This window comes from Molothrus ater, chromosome 5 (assembly GCF_012460135.2).
Source record: "Molothrus ater isolate BHLD 08-10-18 breed brown headed cowbird chromosome 5, BPBGC_Mater_1.1, whole genome shotgun sequence".
In the NCBI taxonomy this organism is placed as follows: Eukaryota; Metazoa; Chordata; class Aves; order Passeriformes; family Icteridae; genus Molothrus; species Molothrus ater.
Window position 1 is genome coordinate 41076571 of NC_050482.2, and position 13121 is coordinate 41089691.

Sequence of the window (13121 nt, forward strand, 5' to 3'; positions counted from 1 at the left end):
AAGCATAGTTTCCAGTATCAAAAAATGTGGCTGAAAATATTTCACTCCATCCCTTTTCAGTAAAAAGATTATCTAGCTGACTATTCTTTCTCATACAGCACACTTACTGGTTCCTTCCTTGGTCTGTAAGGAAATTATTAATGGAAATTGATAATGGAAATTATCGATCAAAACAAGTATTTTCCTTTTTAATTGATCTTAAAGCTATGATCTTATACTAAAAAAAAATTATCCTGATCAAATATTCTCCAAGTGAAAAGAATCTCTACATATATAATTATGTTTTCCATCAGGTACATTCTCTGAAAGACGAGAGAGTAAATCAGGGTCTTTTTGAGGGTCTGGTGGAAGAGAGGGACTTTTCAGCATTTAAATTAGAGTGGATACACCTTATCCTGAGGCTAGCCAGCTCCAGATCAGGACACTGTAACCAGATCCATTAGGCTGCCAGTATCTTTCCTAGTTCTCTGTGTGGTACAGCTCGTGCTAGGTTACTTTTAGCAATTTCAGTGTAACTGGGGAGAGACAGTTCACACACTGAAGCAATTGCTGTGAGTTTAACCCCACTGAAGCAGGAATTGCAAAAGATATTTGACTACTTCTAATATTCCAAAGCAGATTGAAATTCATCTGAATAAGTAGTGTCAACATTGTCTTTTAATGTTCCCATAGAAGTTACCATCCTATTGCCTTCATCTCCGCTGAAATGAAGATCATTTATCTTGTACTTAGTGATATGCATATGGAGAGTTGTAGGATTTCAGTTTAGCAATACTGTTTCTGTTCTTTCTTTTGAATTTCCAGGTCTTCAGTGTTATAATTACAACTGTTTCCTTTTTAGATTTCTAATTGAAAGTAGCTGAAGTATGCTAACTACAAGAAAATAAGTTTGTTGAGATGAACATTCTTACCCACTAGAAAGTAGGCAACCAGCAGCCACTTAGAAATCAGAATTATAAGGTATAAAGAAGCAATTTTTGATGTTATACCTACTTACACATCTGACTTAGAAGTAAAACTTCAAGCTTTGAGAAAATGCAAAGCAACAACAACTCTAAAGATTCTAGATACAAATAAATTATAAGCTCTTCACATTAAACCTGTAGCTTTTATGTTGAGATTGCAGTATAATCCCAAACATCTTTTCTATGCTATTGATCATTAGGTGTAAAGATCTCATTACTTGCAGGTAATGATAAGGTAATGACGCATCCTGTTGGAACAAATTAGCTATCAGAGTATATTGTCTGGTTCCATATGCTGTCAAAGTCCTTTGTCTTAGACGTGAGATTAACAAATGCAAAGTGTTAAACCAGTTTGCATTATCAGAGAGTTATACAGTTGCTTTTTAATATTTTCAAGACATCTGCTCTGTTGGAACCTGGACTGGACAGCCTTGAACATCTTTGATCCTTAATATATTCAGGTGTGGAAATTTATTCCTTTTTATTTTCTTATAAAACACTTGTCTTCTGCTAGTGCAGCAGTGATGGTATCCATTTGCTAATTATAGAAGTCCACATCTGAGTTAGTCATCTACATTGTTTTATGGAAAGAAATTTCCTCTTAAAACGTGATTCAAAACCAGGCTATTTGAGTTTCACTGTAAAAGCACTTATAGTTCTCCACTGCCTAGGCTCAAAAGCTAGACTGAAGTACAAAGTTAAACTCTAGATATGTAGAAGTAACCGAGAAGTATCTTACTTCATTTGTCTCGCCACATATCTTCTCAGTAAAGAAAAAAGTATGGCAAATACTAGCAAGTGCACTGGATTTGTATTGTATTGTAAGGGAGAGAGAGCTTAAAGTAGCATAGCCTTATCATCAGGGCTTGGAACACAAGCCGTATGAAGAACAACTGAGGGAGCTGGGGTTGTTCAGCCTGGAGAAAAGGAGACTCAGAGGTGACCTTATCACTCTCTTCAGCTTCCTGAAAGGTGACTGTGGTGGGCTGCGGGTCGGTCTCTTTCTCTGGGCAACAACAGACAGAACAAGAGGACACAGTCTCAAGCTGCGCCAAGGGAGATACAGGCTGGAATTAAGGAGGAGGTTTTTCACAGAAAGAGTGGTCAAATACTGGAATCATCTACCCAGGGAGGTGGTGGAGTCACCATCCCTCGATGTGTTTAAAAAAAGACTGGATGTGGCACTTGGTACCATGATCTAGCTGAGGTGTTAGAACATGGGTTGGACTCGATGATCTTAAAGGTCTCTTCCAGCCTAGAAATTCTGTGGTTCTGTGATTCTTTGAGTGATTCAGGCAAGACTTATATTGCAGCAGACCAGTCCCACCGGCTAATGGCCTTAAGGCCTGTACGCCCTAACCCACTGATGTTATGTATGCTTGTTTATGTTGTTGAAGAAAGTTATACCCTGCATTTTACTGATATGAAATGTATGCTGTGTCTGCTTCAACTGTTTTTACTATATATTAAGATAATACAAAAAGTGTGGGCAAGAAACCAGAATATTTGAAGCCAAGTAAAACGGGAATAATGTCAGAAATATTCCTGTTAACCTGGGTGCATAATATTCTATAGAGATTCTAATTCAAAATCTAAAAACAGCAGACGTTATTGCACCTCACAGTGCTGTGACTCATAAAAATCTTAGCTTCCTAAAGATGTCTTGGCACAATAGTACCACATTTCTTGCTTAACTTGGAATTTCCCTCATCCTGTGGATTTTATATTAGCTTCTCTGTTAACTTCTTTTTCTTCTAAGATGGCTGAAAGCTTGTCTCTCCTACACTGGTGTATTACTTCTTGCTTAATCTTTTCCTCTCGAGAAAAAGTTCTCTTATCAGTGGATCAGGCCCAGACAGCATGAGTTTAGAAAAAGCAGGTCCTGCTTTGGCCAGCCTGATCTCATTTTATCTCCAGGTGACTCACCTGCTGGATGAGGAAAAGGTTGTGGATGTTTTTTACCTGGACTTCAGTAAGGCCTTTGATACTTTCTCCCAGAGCATTCTCCTGGAGAAGCTGGCTTGGACAGGTGCACTCTTTGCTGGGTTAAAAACTGTCTGGGTGGCCAGGCCCACAGAGCAGTAGTGAATGATGCTCCATCCAGTTGGCAGCTGGTCGCTAGTGGGGTTCCCCAGAGCTCAGTCTTGGGGCTGGACCTCTTCAATCTCTTAATCGATGATCATGGGTGGGGGTGGGGGTGGGGGTGCAGAATCAAAGGCAGCCTCAGTAAATTTGCTTAGATGACACTAAATTTATCTGCTGGAGGGCAGAAAGGCTCTGCAGAGGGATCTGGACATGCTGGATTGATGGGCCAAGGCCAGTTGCATGAGGTTCTACAAGGGTGCTGAAGTGCTGGGTCCTGCACTTGGATCACAACAACTCCAGGCAGCGCTGCAGGTTTAGGAAACAGTGACTGGAGAGCAGCCCAAAGGAAAAGGACCTGGGGATACTCATTGACAGCAGCTGAACATGAGCCAGCTGTGCCCACGTGGCTGAGAAGGCCAATGGCATCCTGGCCTGGATCAGCAATAGTGTGGCCAGCAGGAGCAGGGCAGGGATTGTGTCCCTGTACTTGGCACTGGTGAGGCCACACCTTGAGTCCTGTGTCTGGTTCTGGGCCCTTCACTGCAAGAAGGACATTGAGGTGCTGGAGAATGCCCAGAGAAGGGTAACAAGGCTGGGGAAGGGTCTGGAGCACAAGTCCTGCAAGGAGTGGCTGAGGGAGCTGGGACTGTTTAGCCTGGAGGAGAGGAACCTTAAGGGAGACCTTACTGCTCCGTACAACTGCCTGAAAGGAGGATGTAGCCAGGTGGGCATTGGTCTCTTCTCCCAAGCAACCAACATCAGAACAGGAGGAAATGGCCTCAAGCAGTGCCAGGGGAGGTTCAGGAAGAATTTTTTTCACTGGAAGTGTAGTTAAGCATTGGAACAGGCTGCCCAGGGAGATGGTAGAGTCACCATCCCTGGAAGTGTTCAGGAAATGACTGGATATGGTGCTTAGTGCTGTGCTTTAGTTGGCATGGTGATGTTTGGTCAAACGTTGTACTTACAATCTTGGAGGTCTTTACCAACCTTAATGGTTCTAGGATTCTATGGTAATACTTGATGCCACATAGGTAGGAAAAAAAAATTTAAAAAAGTAAAAAGCAGCTGAAGTGGACTTTGATCACTAGAACCAGAACACAATGATAAAGATATTTCATAGATGTCAGCAAATATTTTTCATTTGAGTTTAGAATTTTAAACAGCAATTCAATACTAGTTAAAAAATGAAATAAAAACCAGTAAAAGACTCAACCCACTTTCCTGAAATACACAACCCCAAAACAGATAATTCATCTTAACAGTCAGAATGAAATTTGTGGCATATTATTGTTCCTTATTACACATTACATGAATGACTATTGATCTACATTTTCTTAGTAACTGAAAAAAAGCTACTTTTGTTGTGATTGTCAGTTCTGCATAGAAGTATCTTCTGAGAACTCCAACCATGGATGAGTTTGAGTTCTAATTGCTATGCCATTATGGAACAAAATCTGGTCTTTCTTCCAAATGAATTTACAGTATAGATAAGCATCTGTTGCTGTGTACAACTTTGTCTTATCATCTCTTTAAAGTTGTCACATTATGTTTTCCTAATTACAGGTATTGCACAACAAAAAATAATGGCATATATTTTAATTTTTCAGTTTCATGTATTAACAAGAAGCTTAGGAATGTGGTGTCACATCAGGCAGTAACTACTCCTTCCATATTATCTCCATAACATATCTTGTGTTTGTCCAGCTTAACTTTGCTATTTGGAGGCAGCCAAGGAATGTACATTAAATTACCTCCCTGTTTTCTAGATTGAGAGCACAGATCATCATCTGATAAGCGGCATTTAAATGAGTATGCCTGAATCCAGGAAGATATTTCTATGATTTTGAACTATTGGACTCTTTCACAGTTCTCTGTGTGAAATCTAAAACATTTGATTGCTCATCATCAAAGCATACATGCAGTTCATTTCCCTAGCTCACTCAGAGACTGAAAAGCACTAGTATTATGAAGTAATCTATGTAATATTGCTTACATTTGGGACTAGATAAAGAAAAGGACTCATTTTTAATAACAGAAGAGCTGTAGGCAATGGTTGAGGTGATCCAGGTATGTACAAATTCAAGTAGTCTGGCACTGTTAAATCCATGTAGATTCTTTAAGTTATTTTGCAAAGATTCAAAGATAAATCTTCTGATGGAAATCTCTTAGAACAATTTCCATTATTTGCCCTTCTTCCCAGTTCATGGAAGACTTTGCTGTTGATATCTTTGTGCACAAATAAAAGTTTGAGAGATTGAACTTGAGAGTAATAACTCTGAGTGACTTCACCAAAAATCTTTACTATAGTTTAACTTTGGACTTGGTGCTTTCATAGAATTGGGTGGGAGGTTGGTAAGGAAAGATGATATTTTTTAAAACATTTTGGAGCAATGCCAATAAACCCACATAGGAAAAAATATATTATTTCAGAAATTATTTTAAATTAATCAAAATTAGTTTGGAAATTTTCAATTGCATTTTGTCTTAAGAAGTTTTATATGATTTTGTCGATTTCTCTTTGGTCTTTTATTGAAGAAAGACACTGGTTTTTGTAACTAGCATAAAGCTGGAAGAAGTTAGAAATCTTTTTTGTCAACGCTGTATGCTAGATGTTGGAAAATTTACAATTATAAAAAATTGTATTTGTACATTTTTATCTGTGTGCAGGATGTGGATGTCCATGTATCTTAGAGCTATACCTCAGTCAATAATAATTCATGCTTAAAATATTTTTAATAACTTCTATTATCTAAAATTTCAAGGAGAACTTTTAAAGTATAGTGTAATACAATTTCAAGGTATTTTAGTCACATGTCTTACTGTGATTCACTATCCCAAAAATTTGCTACCCTGATGAACACCAGTCTGATACAAATTTTTTTTAGTTGGAAGGCTACTTTATCCATTTATACAGAGTGAAAGGATCTACAAACCTGGCAATACAGTTTGTAAATTAACTTATCCTATTATCAGAGTCATTCTAATAATCCACCTTTGAAACTAATGGACCTAATCATTATTTATTTTGCTTCTTGGATAGTTTCATTGAATTTAGCTAGTGAAAATGAGTTAAAATTTCTCTAAATATGACATCCTCTGGGTTAATCTGAAAGCTATAATCATCCTACAACCACATGAGATAGTCTCTTAGCCTCTGGGTTAATCTGAAAGCTATAATCATCCTACAACCACATGAGAGAGTCTCTTAGCCAATTTGAGATAACAAATTGTAAGGTAACACTGATTCTGCTTTGAGAAGAAGGCATGACCTAATTTACTCCCTCCCCACATGCCACCATTCCTTCAACAGTCAAGTGTGCTGCTTTGTGAGAGGTTAGCACCATTAAGAACATTCTGTCAACCACATGCTGCTGCAGTGTGGGCTGACCAAGAACACTGTAACATCTTAACGTGTTTTGCCAATGCATTATCTCTTAGAGCACCACACCCCATTAGAGATCTTCTCCAGGCTTGTAATTGATCTTCCCATTCTCTGGGAAAAAGCTGGGCTCTTAGGATCCCTTTATGTACCATTAGTTTGTAATTGAAGTGTCTACCACTGCTGTAGACGGCTAGTCAAAACCTCATTTACAAATTGTTGTTAAAATTCATAAGTTGCTCACCATCTTAACAGGATATTCTGGTCATTCAGAAATAAGAAAACTGACAAACAAGAAAGATATTTACTTTGCTGCAGTACTGTCATGGTCTTACAAACTCTTTCAGTAAATACCAATAAGATCAAGTAAGGGACTCAAAATGAAGCGCGAGACGTAACTAGTAATTTCAATGTATTATGTCTGAATGCTTTTGAGTCTTTCTATAACCTGTTTTTCTGCTCTGTCTGCTCTGGCAGTGTCTCACATATTCATTTTTGCTACATGCAAATTCTTTGAGAAAATTTAGATTGCCATTTCTACTTTCTTGATAAGCTCCATTGCTTTTTTTCTCCTCGTTACTAATTTCTACCCTTTTCGAACAGTTTTTAGTCATCTTTGTAGACAAGCTTCTTCTGCCTCATTGTTTCTCATATATTTCTGAGAGTGGATCTGTTTGGGCTACTGTGTTGTTTTTAAACATATTTCTTTTATCTTTTCTTTGGCATTCTGTGAATCACAGTACCTTGCTCCACGGCACACCTACAGAGCTCTTTATACTTTGCTCATCATTGTGTGTCTGCTTTTGTTTCTACATTCTTTTGAGTCCCTATTTTTTTTAGTATTATCACTGGTTTATTCTGCATTGTGCCCACAATTTTCGCATTCCTTCTGATGCACTGTTTCCCTTAAACTCTGACTTTCCTCTTATGCCTAGCAAAAAATTCTTCCTTCAAATTGTAAATAACATGTGAAAATCATTTCTCCCAACTTCTGTGGTTTTGCATCAGTGTAGCCTTTGTTAATTAAACTCTTTTTTTTGCCAGTCTAGGAACATGTCTTATACAGATTTATATGCAATTATCTGCTCATCTTTACCTCTTTGCAAACTTTTAAAAGTAACAGTTAAGAAGATTTCATACTTCAGCATGTGGACTTCTGGGGTATTTTTATTCAATTTTTAATTTCAATTAGGATGGAAGATGGAGGAAGACTAGGTTATTATCTAAAAGCCAAACCTCAAAAAATAAGCTGGCCCCTGTTAACATTTTTTAGGTGTAAATGTCTTAATTTAGATTGCTGAATCATTCTGACCCAAAGCTCTTAGAAACACTGCTTGATATGTACTCTGTTAATATTTCTGCTTTAATTTCAAGCTTAAAATCCAGATTTTTAAAAAATAATTTCTGCAAATAGATGCTTCAATTTATTTTTAACTTGTAGATGAGTGAGCTGAAAGATCAAGTGTTAAAACTGCAAAACAATGACTTTGATTCTCAGTTGCATGTGTATTTATATGGCTTTATTTTAGAAAGTGTAATCCTTTGTGAATATAAAACCTACTTTTAAAAGTATTTTCATTTATTAAGTGGCTAAAAGGTGAAAAACTGCTTGAAGGAATGAATGAGCCTGGTCTGACCTTTGATTTTAACTTGTTCTTGTCATCTAGACCCAGCTGTGCGACTGGCGTTGTTCAAAAACAATGAAAATAAACATCTCTCTGTGAAACCACCAGGGAAGACACAGCCTATAAGTGCTGGACACTTTGAAGGTATGAACAAGTATTTCATTTTATGCATATAAGCATATATGTTTTGCAATGTCTTTTAAACCGGCTTACTCAAAATATAAAATAATATGTGCAAATAGAAAAAGGCAGAAGTTTAAGGAACTTGTCTGTTCCTCAAGTCACAGCAGTGAAACATTTCAACTTAAATTCATTGCAGAGAGCAAGAGATGCTCCTAGACCGTAATTTATAGGGAGATGGAGCCTAAGTTATTTATTTATTGTTTTATTATTAAATCTTCATCATGAAAATGTCAAAGCATGTCAGAGAGATATAAAATACAAAGTACTAGAATAAAACTTCATAAATGAAGTATCACTTCAAATTCTTCATTAAATTGCTACATTTTCCGAAGCTAGACATTAATTCCTAAAAATCCTTAGCATGTTTTTTGGAAAGTACTTTCATAAATATTCCCCAGAAATTCACCATTTGACAGAAGGAAAGAACATTCATCATGTAAATATTAAATTCTTTTTCATAAATATTTAAATACTGATGTAGCTTTTTTACTGTTGAAATTCATGTTAAAACACTCCTTGATTTCTGTACAATTAAAGTAAGTCCAAGTCTATTTAAAATGCCCTTGTTGTAAAAAGACAATCATCTCCAGAGACATTTTTATATTGTTTTGATTCTTTTTGCAACTAAATGGTGTACTCAGAAAGTTCTCACCTCTATCTTTTTCTCTTTTCCAAAGACATCGTCATATGCTATCTGATCTATTCCTAGTTTCACAAAGTAAAACTACAAATTATACTGTATTAACATTCACTGTATGAGGATAAAAATTAGAACATGTCTGAGACAGGTGTGAAATAAATCTGAGTCTACATGAATTGCAATTCGGTCAATTAACTCAGCTGTATGGAAGCCTAGATTTGCCTCATGAGTTCACGCTCAATTTGTTCGGAAACAATTCTTGGTAAATTCTGAAGAGGAAATATTTTTGCACTATTATTTTTCTTGGATCCAAGCATGAATTTACCTTGACTATAGAAAGTCTGTGTGTACTGCACCTGACTGAGCATTTCCCAGTATCTCATATATGTTTCTGTGGCATATGCTTATATACATCAGAGTGTGTCATATGCTGAAGAAACAGGACAGGCAGGCTGCCTGTGAAAAAGTGAATGTCCAGTAGAAACAACTGTAAGAATGCTCAAAACCATGTCAGAGTTAAGCCTAAATACAAGTTTAGAACTCTAAAGTCAGTGTAGGTTTAGGCTAGCTTTCCTGCCACCAGTTTATTTGTTCTGCCTGAAAACATTTCCCTTTGTTTTGAAAAGCTGATGTACGCATTCTAAATATTACTGAAGTTCCTTTTTGAATTGATGGAGAGAAGGTACCAAGGCAGATTGGATATCAAAAGGCAAGCGTAGTGGTGGTGCTCTTAATTATCTTTCATTTCAAGGACCATTTTACTCCTCTAGCAGGCTAATAAACAGAAACTTTTTTTTCACTACTCATTGCTGCTCACATGTAGTCTGCTGAGTTTTCAAGACAAGGAATACTTTTCTGCTTGACCAGTATAGAAATTTGTCCTTCTACCAGAGGCACTGCTTCTTCATACATTATGTTCAGAAAATTCTAAGTTGAAAGAGCATTTATTTATATGTATGTGAGGTATCATCAGACAGAACTAGGAGTTTCTAAATTTAGAATTAGTAACACTTTGCACATGCATAGTAACTTCACAGAGTTGTGTTATCAGAGATGTCTTCTCTTGTTTCCCATTTCCCCTCTTACCTTTTAAGTGTTTCTTCCTCTTTTGCCAGCAATAGATCTCTTTGGGTCTGTTCAGTCATTGGAATTCTTTCTGTAACAAGAAGGTGGAATGTTTGCACTCTGTATCCATAAATCTTGTGGTCATTGTATTTTAATTCAATAGAACCCAGACCTGTCCTTTATGTGGTGGAAATAAACTTCCTCCATTCAAGACCTTTGACTTTCACAGACTTGTAGTGGGTAGAAAATTTGAACTCCAAACCATCTTCTTTATAAACAATTAAATAAAAAAAGCACATTCTATATATTCCTTCTTTATTTCTTTAAATTGGGAAATGGAAGGGAGAAGTCAACATCAACAGAAAAACAGCAAGTACACACGTGTTATCTGTTAAATAACAGAATCACTACTTTTGAAAGGGGATGCCCTAGGAAGTAAAACAATTAGAACAGTTTTAAATTTTAAAGCTGGAACACATCATGGTAATGAATATTTAAGAAGAAATCTAGTTAAAATGAATGATGAATGTTTTTTGTCTTCATTGTGGTTTTGTGTGTAAGACTACAAAGAAAACAAAAACTAATAAAAGCATAAGAGATATAAAAATAGTGAAAAGAAATGAGGTTAATATCTGATGATTTTTTTTCCCTGAGATTATTGTTCTGTCATAATTTTCCTTCTTGTTTTCCTGCTACAAAAGTTTTGATAAGCTGAGATGCAATATGCTGTTAACAAATTTTGAAAACTTGTGCATAACTTTAATCCCATAGGATAATGCACACATCTCTAAGTTGACATACATGTTGTTGGAAAATATATTTTAAAAACTGGATTTATTTATTCATAAATATTAAAAATTTATTCATAAATTTTTATTAAATTTCGGATGAGTCATCCTGCTTTGCTCACTGATGTTAGACGAATACCCACCAGGTACCATTGTTTCACATCTGAATCACAGCAGCACACAGAATTTAGTCAGAAATAAACCCCTTTGTAATACAAACACCATACCAATGGCATGAGGAGATACTATTCTCACAGAGAAGAGCTTGCCATTTAAAAATACAAGCAGCATGTGAAGGAAGAAACCAATCAATGAATGCAATTCAGTGCATTACTGTATGTGTCAATAAATCTGTCAATATATCTGTGTCTGTATGTGTCAATATATCTGTCAATATATCTGTGTCTGTATGTGTCAATGTATTTACATACAGTACGTGTGTCTGTACTCACAGAAATATATAAGCATATGCCAGGAGTATAAGTAGATAAAATAATTCAATAAATGTAGTACTTATGACTTTTTATTTGTATATTTTCAAAGGAAAGTAAATTATGAACAATTACTGTCTGGTGTAATTACTAGCATCAACATGCATTTTGTAATCCTTATACTTTCTGTCAGATGCAGTTTCAGTTTCTTTAAAATTAATTTAATGCGTGTGGTCATTGTACTGTAGATACATTAAAACTATGAGTTTAATAAAAATATATTTGAATCTTTTCTGTGACATTAACTTGAGTAGGTTGTAAAGTGAACCATAGAATATGCAAGTATAAATATGTATTTACTGTTTCTGATAACAAATTATACCCTGATCAAAAACCTGAAGAAAGATGAAAGCCTGACTTGAAGTACTCCTGATGATTTGCTGGACGTTTCCTGGGACTGTGTATGTTACCCTGCTCTCTTTAGTGAGATAAGGTTATGCTTCCATCATGGTTGTTGAGTTTCATTTAGTGTCAGGTAGCTGACAAACAAAATATGCCTTCTTTAATGAATATTCTGGTTCAATGAATGTTCTTGAGATATTTTTGTGGTTTGTAGATGGTGACATTTCAAAGGTCTCAAAATTTTGGAAACTTTATAAGGCACATAGATAATTGTCATAATTTCGTATTTTGCATCAAAGCATATTTTTTAGAAAGCTTTATGACTACTTGTGCACTTTTTGTCTGGAGGCTATTTCAGTTGTTAATTTAATATAAAATAGTCTTGACTGTTTTGGGTATAGTACATCAAGAACTGAAGGAAAAATCTATCCTTGACTCCTCTTGGGAAGTTCCAATTAGTCCTGGCTGACCATGTAACAGAGCATCTCTGCCATCTGTGGGTCTGTAATTACAGGATCTGTAATTTGACTTGCATAGAGGAAGGGTATTTTTCTAGCCAACAGTGTGAATACTTAGTCCCAGTACAGCAGCTGAGAACTGAAGAATGAGCCCTAAGGCCAAGCACATTTTTTTGCTACAAGCTTTGCAAACCATGTGTGTCTTTTTGGGTCCTCTTTAATCCAGTTTCCTCAATGGTTTTGGTGGGTTATCCAAATAGTTTTTGTTCAGTGGATTGGGAAGCTGAATTCCAATCTGTAGAGCAAGCTGGAAGAATGCAGGAGATCAGATGAAAATCCATTCAAACTATCCAAGTATTATTTGGATATGATTTACTTTATTTCACAGGTTGTGCTCTATTTAATTTCATAGACTGTGCTGTATTTAATTTTGTAGGTTAGGTGAATTATTTACATATATACTATATTTTTAGTCATATCCATATCCATCAGTAACACATCTATACCATACACTTCAAAGTGAAAACAGTGCAATGTGACTTCACCCAAAAAAGTGAACAATGATTTATGCCTGGAGGTTTAACTATATAAAAAATGCACTTGGCTGTGTTGACAAGATATGTTTGCTGTAGTTTGGGAACCTGTAGTTCTACTTGGCAGTACTGTATTTCCTGTCATTTTATGCTCATGGTAACCAAGGAAAATGCAATGGGTATAGTGTTAAGACTGATTTCACCAATACAAATTTGATAATGAATAGATTATGCTTTCTCAGGTGACTTTTAATTGTGCCAATATTTATTTATTTCTGTAGAAATTGTCAGTTGAAATAACATTTATTTTCCAAGAATAAGATGTAAAGGCAGCTTGTGATTATGTCATATGATTTGAAGATAAATATCATGGAAACCACTTAGTCATCTGTTTTCCAGATTTATAATAGTTCCTAATTATGAAACTCCTTATAGTCTCAAGTGGAAATTATTGCAAAACATTCTTATAGATTATTATTACTAGTGATAATTGAAAGTGCAAATGTGAGACTGGAAAGTTGGAATTTAAGGTTGGCTAATTCTGAGAGTTCATTAAAATATTGTTGC

General features: G+C 35.9%; 1 protein-coding gene across 1 annotated transcript in view; it reads left to right on the forward strand.

The window, feature by feature from the left end:
• The window catches only part of LRRIQ1 (leucine rich repeats and IQ motif containing 1), a 104127-nt gene that overhangs the window by 55137 nt on the left and 35869 nt on the right, over window positions 1-13121 (forward strand). Inside the window, exon 21 of the mRNA XM_054514912.1 lies at window positions 8097-8198. Within this exon, the coding sequence (XP_054370887.1) occupies window positions 8097-8198 (102 nt within the window). The remainder of the gene's footprint in view (window positions 1-8096; window positions 8199-13121) is intronic.